Genomic DNA, 15,531 nt, shown 5'->3' on the forward strand with positions numbered 1-15,531 from the left:
TTGAAACTCATGGAATCGAATGATTTAGTCTTATTCGCGCTTTTTTTCACTCTTTCTTTTTTTTTTTTTCCAAACTACAATTGTCCATCTTTGTTAACAAACTCCAGATTCGAGACATGGAATTTAATTAGAAGAGGCATTCTTTAATCTTTTGATCGTGTGATTTGCGTAGCACGATGATTCTGAAAAATTAAATTCTGTTTTCCACATCGCGAGTATGAATTCCAGAATTTTGAATTTTGAAAGATCCCGTTCCTCTCGAGCCAGGCTACATACCTGCACGCCTATGGAAAATTATGGAAATGAGAAAGTATTTGCGCGTGTGTTATATGACGATTTATTAGAAGGATGACCTGATTCTTTTCTTCTTTTTCTTCTTCTTCTTCTTCTTGGATGCCTGTGTAACGAAGGTCTCGTTCGGAATAAATTCACCGTTAAACATGTAGTGTGATGAAATTTCGTGTCAAGTGGGCTAGGACAAGGAGAATCTCGAGGCTTCGAAGGTTCGAGTCTATCGAGTTTTTTGATTCTTCGGTCGGATAAATTGAAGTTTAAAAGTATAAGTTAGGAGAGTATATGAATGGATGAAGTTGTTCATGGCTCAAGCGTTAAATTAAATATCGCACGATTGATTGAATTGACGCAAGAAGATGGATATGTGTGAGAATAATTATTCGAGGGAATGAGATTCTTTGAAAATAGAATTTTATATGGGTTGTATAAGTATTCATTTATAAGTATTCTCTGAAAGATATTTTATAACTGAATCTTCCGTATTTAATGAATATATTTTCTTAAATATTTTTTGTTATAATATCGTCAATCGTTTTCTTTCTTTCTTTCTTTCTTTTTAATATGATAATTTTGATGATGATAAAAATGTAATAATAAATTGGTCCTCTTTTGAAAAATACAGAAATGAGAAACTATTAGAGTATTATTTTTCTTAGTTAAACATTATTCTTTTTTAGAATGAATTAAATTGTGTTTAAGTTTTAGTTTTTTTAGTATAAGCACTCCAACTTTATTTAAAAAAAAATATAAGATATAATATGAATATATTTCAAATATTTTAACACATATTGAAAAATGAAAGAATATTCTCAATTCAACAAAAAGAATAGAGTATTATTATTGAATGAAATAATACATTATATAGAATAGTGAGGTAAAATGGAATAAAGGACACAAAAAATTAGGTACTATGAATTTTATTGTATTTACCTTCTCGAAACTTACAAATAGTGAACAGCGAATACCGACATTAAATGGATTTTCTATCATCTTTTTTTTCTTATTTATTTATTTTTGTTTCCGTCCGTTCTCTTATCTCACAAAATGGAATATTTCCCTACAATGTGTTTGTATCACTTTAACCGCATTAAGGACCATTAATAGTACCAATAACTTACAGATGCTTATAGACGTGTCTTCTTACTTAATTAATCGTTACCGTGGATATATTACTATGAATGATGAGACATGATTAGCGATGAGCAAGTATATCGAGTCGAAGATCTTACACGAATATCCTTCGATTCTTACACACATGCACTCTGACAAACTCTGCAATCCGGATCGAAGATCGAAATTAGATACTTTGTATGATTGTACGGAAGAAAATTCGTTGTTCTATTTTAAATGTTAACAAAAATGCAAATTTTTCTAAGGAAATCATCCAAGTTGATCGATCAATTTCATCTTTTTTTTTCAACAAATTTCTTTGTTTTGACGTCGAAATTTAAATTTTTTTTTAGATTAATTTTTTAAGTGTAAGACTAAACGGTTGATCATTTTGGCTTCTGTGATGATTTATACAAATAGAAATTGTTTCGAAGTTATCACATTTAAAATCGAATCACAATTATTTCAAAGATATTCGAATTTCAAATCGAATATTTGATTCGAAAAACCGATGGTCAATCGTCAAAGAATTTATTCGTATTGTTTAATTCTAAATTTTGAACATTTCTAAAAAATCTAACATCGTGTCACATTTAAGAATACAACGACGATTTCCTCCCTTATTTTATACGCATAATTTTTTCCATCCCCGATCAGGATGAGTTGCGAGCGACTTACTTTCTCTAACTTCGTAATACTTTGTGTTTTCCTCTTATATTTACTTTTATCTTACTTTAATTGTTTTCCTCTCATTTCGCTTCATACCAGTTACACGTGTACTCGAGGATACGTACGTGAAAACGCACACATACAAACGAACGTACACACGGACGCACACTGAAAAGATTCTCACTTACGAACGAATGGCGTTTGCGTTTGCATATGATGGAACGCGGCCGTGAAAATCTCATTCAAAAGTCCCATTCTGGACATTTTAATTATTCTGGAAGAAGGCTTTCTTCTTTCAATGTATTATTCTCGTAACTTTGTACGATGCAAGTTCGATAGAAGAATCAAATTATTCGTCGATTTTCTGGCAGATTTTTGATTTGTGGTTCAATATTGATTAACCCTTTTAGGATCTTTAAAATTTCGTATCTCAATCCTTTTTTTCTACAAACAAAAGAGATTGATGACAATTTAATAAAGTTGAAATGAAAGAATTACAAATACAATTCCTTTGTGATATCCTAAAATCTAAGAAGTAAAATATATTAAATCATTTTGGATTGGAAAAAAGCAAGGATTGAAATCTTTAATTTCATAATTAATTAATTGAACGAAAGAAAGAAAAAAAGAATCGAGAGAAAATTAATTAAACGTGCAAAATCCGATTTCTTTTTCTTCGAAATAGAACTAATAATAAACTACAATCCTGAATTAGAGCGAGCAGAATAATTCCATTAAAATGAACTGCATTTTCGCAATAGCGTTCCTATTCTTAGAATCATCTTGTGAATAATTTCTCCGTTAATTGCAGTTAGCTAGGAAATTAGTCGTGCTAATTGATTCAGTTCGCGAACTCGAGGAAAAACGTGGTGAAACGTTCCTCCTCGTCTTCAGGCTGAATCTTCAATCGAGCCCCCTGTAAAACCTTTCTCACCGTGGAAACCGAACCATCGAGTGTTTACCATTAATTCGCAAATGCCGCTTTTTGCGAATTCCAGCGACGACGACAGCGGTTCGCTCTTCGAGAAATAGGAATGGATGGTGATTCCGGTGGAAGGCGAAGGGAGAAAAAGTGGATGTGGAAGGAGAGTGGATGGTTTGGAGAGGTAAACAAGACGTCATGGAGAAGGATACGAAACGATAAATGAAGATAAGAAGAAGTTCAAAGGAAGTAATGGATTACCATTCTTTTGGTTTTATAAAGAATTAAAGAATAAAACGAAAGATAGAAAATAATATTTGATATAATCTGTGATACTTATTTTTATCGATCACTCGATTTCGTTTGAATATGAATTTAACATATCGATGCTTGACGAAGTAATAATTATTTCAAAATTAGAAGAAAACAACAGTACGAAATAAGAGTCCTTTTTCTTAGACTTGACTTTAAAGAATTTATAACCTCGAAGACTTAATTACATAACATCCTCGACAAGGATTCTAAGTTGTGTAATTACAAAAAGGTTTTTGTAATTCGAACAATCTAAAAGAGAATCGTATTTTAATCCAAAATAGTTTAATCCAACCTATAACTTTCTCAATTTTGAAAATCTTTGTAGAAGAACAAACGATTGAAACGATACGCTTGCATACATTTGCATGTGTGACAAAAGACAAGCATAATGGAAGAAAACAAAACAAAATATTTGTGGAAGCTTTTTAAAAAAGGGCGGGAAAATTTGAACTTCTCAAAACTCCACCGTCGAAAAGTGAGCCCGGACACGGTGATAATTTAATTTATCGCGGATGTGGTTTTCGCGCGGCGGGCCCCGGCTGAAATATTTTGCACCTGCCCCTGTGTAATAACGTCCCTGCTAAATTATCGCATTATACGGAGGCCTGCGACCCCGTGGCCAGTAACAACGCGCTCCGATTTACGCGGAAGTGACCCTACGTCATTGTCACGACCCGTTTAACCGTTCCGAGTCGAATCTATCGGCGATTCCCATTCGATCCTTCGTTGCGTCACGCTCGATTCCGCTAGATGTCACCGGCCATCCGTCTTCAATCGCGTGGATCGAAGTGGTGGGATCGAACCTCAATGGCGCGAAATGAAATTACGCGGTCAACTTTCGGCCGAAAGGAATTCCCCGTGAACAGAGGGGTATCGGATATAGATGGAGAAATTGAGACACAGGAAGTGAATTTTCGATGAACGGGGAGAGTTGTCGTAGAAAATGCAGAAATCGAAACGCAGGAAATGTTTCGAATTGTTCTCCTCTTTTGAAAATTTATTTTTTTTTTGAAACGAAGTGTTATACGTATAGGGATGGAAATGAAATAGGGATTGTGAAATTGAATTACACGGTTTTTTCGGCCAATTTCGGATTTTTTTTTTTCTACGATATATCGCTATGAGCAGGGATATATATCGTAGGTGAAGGAATTGAAACATAGGGAATATTTCGAAACGTTTCGAATATTTTTTTTTTTTTTGAAAACTTTGAAAATTATTTTTTAGAGAGATAGATTATTATACGTAGAAACACAGGATGAAGTGAAATTACACGATCAAAAAGAATTCTTGATGAATTGAAAGATATCAGTGATATGGAGAAATTGAAATTTAGAAAATATAAAACGTATCGAAACGAGTAATTCGAATTATCTTTTCTTTTTTTTCTTTTTTTTTTGGAAGGTTTGAAAATTATTTTTTAATGGAATAAAGTATTACATGTATATATTGAAATAGAGAATGCGAAATTAAATTACACATGATTTTCTGTCAATAATTAAAAATAATTTTCGATGAACAATGTGAAATGATATCGGAAATGGAGAAATTGTAATGTAAAAAATATAATATCGAAAGATTTTTAATGAGTTTTCTTTGTTTCTTTTTCAAAAAATTATTCTTTTTGAAGAAAATAGAATATTATAAATACACAGAAACGAGAGAATATGAAACGTGCGAAGCGAAAAAGCGATATTACTATTTTTTAGCAGATGCATCTTTTTTTATTTGCTTTTCATGGATATCGATGTTTTGTTTAGTTGATTGAAAGCCTGGACAAGGGTTCGGCGCACAAAAGAGCGCAGGTATGTAATTCAAAAAAATTTTTTCAGCACAAGGGGTTCATTGTTATTCGAATTTTATCGCCCTCGATTGGATCGATTCTCGAGAAAGAACAATAGGATGAGAGAAATAGGATGTAAAATTAAAAGGTTCTCTTTACGGTTATATGTATAAGTTGTTCCAGATACCAAATATATTTTACTCCTATAAATACGAAAAGGAAAATGTGGTGTGCGTATATCCTTCAATTTAATTGATACGAGTTAACCTGGAAAAAATATTACGAATAATAAAAACAACAAATAAAAAAGAAATCTAATAAAAGAGAATCGAATCGAGAAACGAATGGAAACCTAATTTTCCTTTTTTTCACGTCATTTCCAACAGATTTAATTCTATTCACCTCTCCTCTGGCGCAAACCATTCAACCATTCATAGAATAAATAAAGTTACACCACTTGTAATGTATTCAAAATCTAAACGCGTAAATCGTATCAAAATCCCGCGAATAGAAAATAATTTCAAAAGTGTCTTTAGAAACTTTATCATCCTTTCTCCCTCCCCCGATTCTTGATCGAAATCAACCTCGTCCATGCAGAATCAAACTCGTCCATGCTTCGTCACGGAGGAACCGATCGCCGTCACGCGGGATAGACAGGTCAGTAACCGAGGTCACCCCTTTCGCGTCACCCCCTTCACTCGCCTTCCGACGAGTGAAAAAGAGGGATACGGATAAAGAAGGAAAGAGAAAAAAAGAGGAAGAGGGAAAAATATCAAACCCGTGCGGCAAAACCGATTAACACGCGCGGTTGTACGTCATAGAGTGGGTGGTGGACGTGAATTGGACAGATCGATCGGCGGTATATCCGGCGTTTATACAAGCGCATTTGGCGAGTCGGTTGCATGGGTCCAGTGACCGATGCAAAAATGATTGTCCTGCGAACGGTCTGGCAATCAAAGTGTTAAATTTGCAACGGTGGGGCGAGGCGAAGACAGATTTGCATAGCGGACGGAATCGCGCAACGAACGGAGAGAGAGAGAGAGAAAAAAGAGGGGATAAAACGCGAGGGATTCGAAATTTTATGAGCGGTCATTGTCTGGCTGGTTGCGCGTTCCAGGCGCCACGTAAAAGGACGGGCACTTTATATGGTGTATAATAATTTCAAGCCTCCATTATTCGACGCTTCAACTTTCGCGACGTATCGTCACGTTTGCGCTCACCTCTCGCGTCGATGTTTCCTTCTCTGGTTATATTGGTGGCTGTTGCGCTTTTCACACACGGTTGAAGAGATCGGTGAGAGGTGATTGCGCGCGCGTGGCGGGTTGAATCGTCGAGTTGAATCACTTTGTTTGGCTGTAATTTTTTTAGGCGTAGGCGAAATACATCGGGACCGAAACTCGTTTGCGTTTGAATTATAGAATAAAATGTGAAAGCGTGCTGTATCGGGATTCGACTTTTGATTTTTCTTTTTTTTCGAGAGAGAGAGAGAGAGAGAGAGAGTTTGATTCAGTCGTCGAACGGAGAAGTGAAATTTTTTTTCTTTAGTTTGAGAGGGTTGGAAATCATAGTGATGGAAGAGAAGTTCATATTTAATAAATTCTTGATGATTTCTAAGTTATGTATCCAATTATAATTTAAAATAATTGAACTTATACCATTTATAAAAGATTACTTTTCATAATTGATCAAGAATGAAGTTTAAAATTGAAATTGAAAATTTTTATTTCGTTCACTCGAATATTTTCCAACATTTATTTTACACAACGTTAAAAATAAAATAGATAAATGTGGCTCAAAGTTATCGATCCTGCATTGAAACTGAATCAAATTTTCATAAAAATCTATGGCCTAAAACAACCCTTCTATTCCAACGAAGATCGCGACGAGATACGTTCACGCAACTTATTCCCTCGAATCTATTTTCAAACAGCTTTCCTTAATTTAAGTTCACGAAAATTTTCCTCGACGTACGAATCTTATCAAGCCGAAAGAAAATTCGACAAAGTTTCAAACTCGATCCAAGAAAATATCTCTTTGTTTCTCCCCCGTGAAACTTGCGCGCGATAACCACAAAGGCCCCCCATGTATATTCATCAAAAAACTTTTTGGATCAAGCGCAAATTAATCGAGTGAAATCTAGCATGTATATATTTAAATGTAAAAAGATAAACTACGCGAAAATACATTTTTCATCCCTCTCTTCGTAAAATCGCTTTGAAATATTCTTGGTAGCTACACGCGTATTCAGCATGCCTCGCTTGTTATTCAAATTCTGTAAATAAATTTCCTTTGATTCCCTCGTTAAAAAAGACGAGAGAGCAAAACTACATCGAACGAAACCGGAATAAAGGCAATAAAAAGTATCTCGACAACTCTCGGTGACTTTCGCAGCTTCCACTTTTTTTGGCACAGTTTTTGTTCCAAGCGTGCTCGATTCGGATAAACAATGGTCGGTATTTATTCTCAAAACTCTCTTCTAGTTTCAAAGGAACAGACTCTGTTCAATTCCACGCGTTTCCAGTTGCAACAAATGCGACGAAAATATTTTTTTTTTTCCATCCCTCTACCTTCTCGAATGATATATAGATATATAGATATATATATATATATATTATACTCGTAACGATCGGATTGGTTTCCACTAATTGTAAGGTATTCTCGTTCTTGGAAAATAATTGATATGTCAATCCGTTCGAACGAAATCCTTATCACGGTAACTCGTATACGATCTTTTTTTGTGCTTTTTTTTTTTTTGTTTTTTTTATTTTTCACAATATTCGTTCGAAATTTTATCGAACAAGCGCGCGTAATAAGGGTCAGACTTTTACGAATCGACCGAAGAAAAATCGGCTTTCTTTCTCTCGATATCGCTCAAAGTGGATCGCTCGAAAATATTCGCGTGGAATGTTGCGCACGAAATTGGCAAACCTTGAGCGTTGGTAAACAGGAATGTTCTCGACAAAGGGGCGAAACTTCGTTGTCTTTGGGGTGGGGGGGGGGGGGAATTTCACGTTTCCATTTTACGTAGTTTAAAAAAAAGAGAGGGGGAGGAGTAGGAACGAAACAAGAGTAGTAGATCTTTCGTAAAAAAAACAGTGATTCCAGTCTCACAAAAGTGTCTCTTTGCTTCGCGGTTTATTTTATATATATATATATGTACGTATACGATCGAGAAATTTTTGTTGCTGATTTCGTTACTGCTTCTTCTCCCGTAACGCGGTAAAAAAAATTGTCTCTTGATACAATTCGTCCTGCACGATATACAACTGCGTATATGAACATGCACACGTTCCTTTGGGAAGCTCGCCACGCGAGATATTCGAAGAGACGTCCCGAGGAGAGAGGATCGTTTCGATTCCCTCGACATCCCCTCGCGTTTAATTCGCCACGAGGAAGAAAGGAGTTAGCACCATTCGAACTGCAGGCCCGCACGATGATCGAGACATCACGGTCACCTCAAGAGTGACGAGAACAGCAACGAAATGACGACGAGGGCGAGAGATGTCGCTCTCACTTTTGTTGAACCACCGTGTTGCATGGCTGCTGGATTCTCGCCTGGAACAGATTATAAAAATGTACGATTGGTAGGAAATATCGTGTGAATATTTGTGGAAAATTATAATTACAACGATTGCCAAGATCTTATAAGATCAGATTCGCGTTATTCCAAAATCAGATAGATTATTTTAAAATTAGAAAAAGTGGAAGATTTGAAAGAATTGAATGTTAGATGTTAGAAATAATTGGGTTCAAGGATGCTTAAGTTTTTGTGAAATGGCTCACATCGTTATGAGTATCGGTAGGAAACGTAAATTGGAAAGATTTCATTGAATTAAGATAATAATTGAACGTCATGGAAAGATAAGATAAAAAATAAATATTTTACACTTGTATAATTGTCATATGGATTATACAGAAAACGTGAATCGTCGAGATAAAGTACACGTCTTGGATAACCACGACATAACACGAAACGTTTCGGTAGCTTGTACCCCTGGGTGAAGAGCATCCAGCTGGTATATTCTCGGAATCTAGTTAACATATTCACGGAATCTGGCATGTTCATGGAATCCACGAATCCAAGCTGAATCTGCAGTTTCGGAACCTTGATCGAGAGGATCAGTCAGAATACATCAACAGGAAACAACGTGTTATTACATTCGTGAAACATTTTTGGAGGATTTTAAAGATTATAACAAATACAAAGGTTGATATTCAATTTCAAATTATAATACAAGATTTCGATTTGCAAGATCTCAATCATTCTCGATCTTTCTAACATTTACTTTACATCATCAATTTCTTCAAATTGTTGTGTAGTCATTATTATAAATGATGATTAGATATGAATATTTTTTATTCTTTATTTAAATTGATTAATCGATATTCTATAAAAATATCAGTTGAGGTTTTATTAACTTATAAACAAAATACGACGAATATAGAAACATCTTATTTTTTTTTGCTTCTAGAATCGATTCTTCAAAAGTGTTTCTCGAATATATTAACACCCTGTATATTCTACACTCGTGACATCTAGAATCACATAGTGATTCTGAATTTTCGAATCACAATACTATCGTTAGATATAAAATTGATTAAAACATTAGATAAAAATCTGACATCATTCTGATCCTGGTTTTTGAACTCTGGATTGTTTCCGCTTAGTTTTACGATTCTGGTGTTATCGTGATTGTGAACGATATGGTGATTTGACTTTGGTTTCACTGCTGTGCTGCTAGTTTTCCTTGAACCTCAGAGTGACCTGGTTTGTGTGCTTTAATCCTGGATCATGTTTATCATAGTCCCAGACCACCGAGTGATTTTATTTGGGTTCAGTGGCCTTGATGTTATGCCAACCGTGGTCGTTGAACTTTGGTATTATTCATAATCTGTTAATTTAAGATTGTACCTATTTTCCAGATTAGCCTATATTTTTCTATCTTTCAGATACGATTTTTTTCTGGTACGTTGTTTCGTTACTGTCTTCTTTTATTTGAAGAATATATTTTTATGTCATTCGTAATATAAAATTGACAATTTTAATTCAAACGTTTTAAAAAAATATGATCTCTTGTGTAAAATAATTTTCCACGATTACTATTGTTTTTACATTAAAGACAACGTGGTTAAAATAATTCTTTTTCTTCCACAAACATAGCTGCAATTTGTTATTAAAAATTCGAATTTTATAAAAATTAAATCTATTGGTATTGATTAATATTCAATCGCAAGGAAGAAGGAAGATTCTTTTTCTAATTTTTATTTTCCAAAAATATATGTAATAGATAATAAAAGATATAAGAAATAAGGGAAGAAGAATTAACTTTTTTCATATATAATATTTCAAACTCACGCGTTATAATTTGGAATTAAATTGCATTAATTTCTCGACTTTCCTGTTAATCTTCTTAATCGTCTTCGTATCACGAAACCTCCATCAAAACCGCACGAAATCACGAACTTTCCTCCCCAACCTGGCTTTTTAATTATTTCACCGCGGCGAAAGGCGTGAAATCGAAATTATAGAGTCTCAAGAGAATCCAATATCTGGGTTGGTAGCATTGGTCCAAAAGAAAAAAACGCGGAATTCCGGTCGAGGAAAATCGTGCATGGATCAGCAATTAAGGAAATGACAGGAGAAATGGAACGGGGGAATGTAGCACGGGTGGAAAGAGTAGAAAAAAAAAAGAATGAGGCGAGAATGATGGACTGTGATAAAAAAGGATGGAAAAATATCGTGAGACCGAGACTTAGATCGAGGATTAATGTACGGTTCTTGATTTCTCGCTAATCTCGTAATCTTCTCTTAAGTACTCTTTAATTCGATTCCTACGTTTAATTATATGTAAGGAGAGACGCGATTGAAATTAACGTGGAATACCAGGGCCAAATTCGCGAGAAATCTCATTTGAAAGCGGGGAATCGGTTGGTAAAAGTGTCATCGTTGAATTTCAAGATCGGAAATCAGAACATCAGGAATTAGTGTGGGTTAGATTTTCGCGAGAACTATAAAACGGATCTTATGCAAATGGAAGAATTTCACCTATTCTTGGTATTCAGTGGGGAAAAATATTACCCTTTCAATGAGCGGATATTGAAATAATTAAACGTTTCATCGATTCTCTTGTCTTCGCGAAAAAAATTATATTGGACAGGTTGAGATTAATTTTTAATTTAAAAGTGTTTGTGGAAACGTTGTATGCAGTATTTATTACGAATTATTAAGAGGCTCGAGTGAGATTTTATCTCTTCTTTTGGATCGCAATGAGATGTAAATAAAAATTCGTAATATTTCTTTTTACGAAAATATGATCCTACAATTTGAAAATTTGAAGTAATGATTTATTGTTGTGGTGCGAAGAAATTTACGTTTCACATAATACGAGATACTTTCTGTACATTACTTAAATATACGAACATATTTTAACTGCATAAAAATTCGCAATCTACTCGTAATTTATTGTATGTGAACGAGGTATGCTAGAAATGGAACACTTTCGTAAGAAAAAAATATATTTATGGCAACGATCTTCCACTTCCACCACGTTAATTAAAAAATAATTTAACTTATTATTCAATTTTCTCGTTTCAAATGCGTAGATAATGTAATTAAGGGGAAAATTGAAGATTTTACATACTGTGCAACGTTCCTGCAAGCATGAATTTAATGAAATTCCATTAAACGTTAGAGAAACTGTTATATTACCGTATATAGTTATCGATAAGCATTGTTCAAAGCCACGAAATTGCAATCAGATCGTTATAAGGAGGGAACATTGCTCTTCCACTATATTCCTTCATCATTTTCATTCGCCATATCAAAGGATCGAACGATCGTCTCAATGAATCGATTATAGATTAGAATCAATAAGTTAATTCACACACGGATGTATCGTAAACATATATATAACATCCGAGAAATCGAGACAAGAAATTTCAATCTGCTAATAATTAATCGGTTTGAATTGAATCAGTCAGATAAAAAAAGAAAAAAGTAAGCGATACCGATGCTTCCTTCAAATAATATTATATAAGATTTAAAGCGTTTCCCTGTTCATATTTGAACCGATTTAAGAGGACAACTTCGCAAGGGAAGCGACCATTTTCAAGATTCAATTAAGAGGTGACGGTGGTGGAAAAATTTACAGCCCTGTTTACGCTTGATTCTGGTAAGTCGAGTCTTAGGATTAGCCCCGGATCCTCGCCTCGTTAATTGGATCTTTCTCGAGTTCCTATGGAAAAGACCTCTCCCTTCATCCAAGAGTCTAAGGGAACCAACCTATTTTCTTAACTGTCACGGAAGAATCGATTTTGCGCCGATCCTTTCGCACACCCTTCCCACGCAGTTAGATTCACACGATTAAAAAGTGAGAATTCTTGACGGCAATGCTCGATGAAATTGAGCAGAATCGTATCCGACTGATCGAATGGTTAATATCGATGTTAATCGAGAGCGAGGATTTATTGGTTCTGTCTTAGGATCGTATAAATTATAGACGAGGGTTGATTTACGGGTTGAAATCCGTGCAATTTGTTCTCAATGACTAATCACTCCTTTAATCCACTCCAGTTATATATATAAATCCATCCACTATTATGAATCCATCCTCAAATTACAAAGGATTAAATTATTTAATTATGATCGACTTACAATTGTGTGAATATAATTATGATTTAATGGGAAATCAATACCGTTCGACTGACTGTAATAAGTTACTTATTCGATTATTACCGATCTAATTACTTATCCGGCACACGCTATTTATCCGACAAAATGATTGACTTACATTACTTGTCTCTGTTAAAATTGAATTACACGATCGGTATATTGATCTAATAGACTTCTAATAGACATGCAATAATATATTAATATTAATAAAACTAGTATAACTAATTATGAAATGAATACATTGTATATTATTCATTTAACCGTAATAACGATCTTATTCTACTCGTCTCACGAATGATTTTGCTTCTCTTATTAGAACTGTCCTGTTTCATACAATCAACAAATGACAGGATCATACTATTTTCTATCACTCTATCGTTCATGGCAAGCGAGAAAACGAAATTAAGCAGATTAAGGTTAGGAAATTGGAAAATATTGGAAACCCTCGAACACATTCCCTTTTCTATGTATTCAATGAAAATTGGAGAGAGGAGAAATTCGAAAGAATATCAGAATCAACGTGTCTCGTTAAGCCTGTGCCACGGTGGTGAAGTTTCACGGTGATTTATAATAAACGCCGGTTTAAAATCGCCGACACTAAAACGAAGGTCGTGGCGCGGTGGAAAATCTTGTATATTTCATGAAGTGCAGCCGGCACTCGTGGCGGTTCCGGAAGTGGTACTTGAACTTGTTGAGCCGGCGGAGCACCTCGTCACGGCCGGGATAAAATAATTTGCACAGTCAATATTACAAATTGCCGCGAATTAAATTCAAACGGGGTGGCACGGAGCGGCGAGCATTGTTAATAAAGGTGATGACATTCGCGCTGTGGGTAAAATTCGAGAAACTATTGCTCGTTGTTTTGTTGGCCGACTGCAATTTTATTTGCATCGTCAAGGGAGCGCCCCTATCGGGGTGCCAGTTTGCAAATTAGAATCGTTGTTGCTTGGTTTTCTTTTGTTTCTTGTAAGTAGAGAGGGAAAAGTTGTCGAGATTTTAATTCCTCAAAATCGAAGCCTAATTTCTTGAACGATATTGTAATCTGTTAATAATTTTTAGATATTCTTATATCTTTAATTCTAAAAGAAAGTAGTTAATAATGGATAAAAGTGTTATGTATTATGATGGATTGATTTTAATCATTGGGAACAAGGGTAAAAAAAATAATCTGCAATTTATTATTGATCTTCTGCTATTCCTCTTTGTGATAAGTTTACATATTCTTATATTGACATTAACAATTTCCAATACAAATTATATTTATATATCATACAGTATAAAGTATAAAATGGTAAGTTTTGATGCTTTTGTAAAGATTGTTAAAAATTAAATTTGATATTTTATTTACTAAATCAAGTGGAATAATTTAGTTACATGACATGTATTTATTCCACGAATAAATTCTATATTTTTCGTGCAATGTAGCAATTAGAGATTGGTTAAAGAGGAATAAATTATAATACCGGTATATTCTATCATCGGCTAATTACCAATTAATCGTTCCTCGAAAATAGCGATTCAGGTCAGTTTACCATATGTTATCAGAATATCTATGTTCTCACGAGAGAGAGCAACATTCGTGTTAATTTCAGTTAATCCTTTCCTCCAATTAGTTTAAATACATAAACTGTTCGAACAAGCTGATTTTCGATTCGTGATTCATAAAACTTTCCATACTTTACAAAATCACTAACAAAAGATTATGCAGCGAATTTATCATAAAACTATCGTCAATTTAATAAATAGAAAAAAGAGAATTTCTTTCTAATTTCTAAATCTTCTTTATCATCGTCCCATTTCAATGCGCATTAATGATCAATAAAATTTTTTCCATTATTACGTGCAAAATTGACGATCAAAAATATCCTGAAATTTAACCCAATCCAACCTAATCTAACGACTTTCCAAATATTTAAATTTTAAAATCGAAACGATTCTGACCATCGACCACGAAGAATCGTGTCCCGTCGCTCGTCAAATCCCGGTTAATTCCCCGGAGAACGAACGACAAGCTTGTTTTTCTCGCGACACACTCGACTCCCGACGTCGAACGTGCATTTTCCAGTGCACAGTCGTAGAAGGAGGAAGTCGCGAGGAGAAGCGCGATGCCACTGAAATAAAAAAAAAAAAAAAAAAGAGAGAACCGTCGTATGCGAAATGAGCAAAGCCAAGCACCCTCTCGAGATTCCTTCTGTCTATTATACATGACCGCGCGCACCGCTTCTTTTAACTACGCCTCGCGAAAAGAGAGCTTTGCAAACTTCTCACGCTCGTTGTCCCCATCGTCGTTGGCATCCGCCTGGCAGAGAATCCGTAAGAGAACCGTAAGGGGTTGGTTATGAGGGGTGGTGGGGAGAAACCATGATTGTGAAGAAGAAAGCGGCAAGAAGAGGCAGAGAGAGGGACATCCCGGTCCTGGAGAGGCTTGCGGTTTAGGATTATTAATGGGCCGGGCGTGACACCTCGCGAAATAACCTCCCTAACCTCGCCTTCATACCAGGAGCAACCACAGCATATCCAGGTTGTCTGTTCGCAGGCGTTAACTGGGCCACCGACTACTCAGTTTCCTATCTTCTTCACTAGCGCCCCCTAGTTTTTCCTTCTTCTTCATCCTCGCGCCTCTTGCTATCGCTCTGTCTCTTTTTCTCTTCCAGTTTTTAATTTGCTCCCTTTTTGCTTTCGCTTCGAATCAGTCGATTCTCCTTTTCCATTAATGCTTCTCGTGACACTTTTTTCCTCGATGGAGAGATGATTCGTTTTCCTATC

At 35.1% G+C, this 15,531-nt stretch overlaps 1 protein-coding gene and 1 long non-coding RNA gene across 9 annotated transcripts in view; one reads left to right on the top strand and one right to left on the bottom strand.

Moving 5' to 3' along the window:
* LOC147656691 (uncharacterized) overlaps positions 1–15,531 on the top strand; it is a 174,261-nt gene that overhangs the window by 32,441 nt on the left and 126,289 nt on the right. The window lies entirely within an intron of this gene.
* LOC100871512 (zwei Ig domain protein zig-8) overlaps positions 8,075–15,531 on the bottom strand; it is a 285,169-nt gene continuing 277,712 nt past the window's right edge. For 5 of the 8 annotated variants that reach the window (XM_086913522.1, XM_086913521.1, XM_086913519.1 and 2 more), the window contains one exon: positions 8,075–8,648. In XM_086913522.1, the coding sequence (XP_086769648.1) occupies positions 8,545–8,648 (104 nt within the window). In that variant the 3' untranslated portion in view covers positions 8,075–8,544. The remainder of the gene's footprint in view (positions 8,649–15,531) is intronic. The other 3 variants (XM_086913523.1, XM_086913518.1, XM_086913516.1) reach the window with 1 other exon arrangement.

This window comes from Apis florea, unplaced genomic scaffold, assembly GCF_048593485.1.
Source record: "Apis florea isolate Af1SG1 unplaced genomic scaffold, ASM4859348v1 contig_3496_pilon, whole genome shotgun sequence".
Lineage (NCBI taxonomy): Eukaryota > Metazoa > Arthropoda > Insecta > Hymenoptera > Apidae > Apis > Apis florea.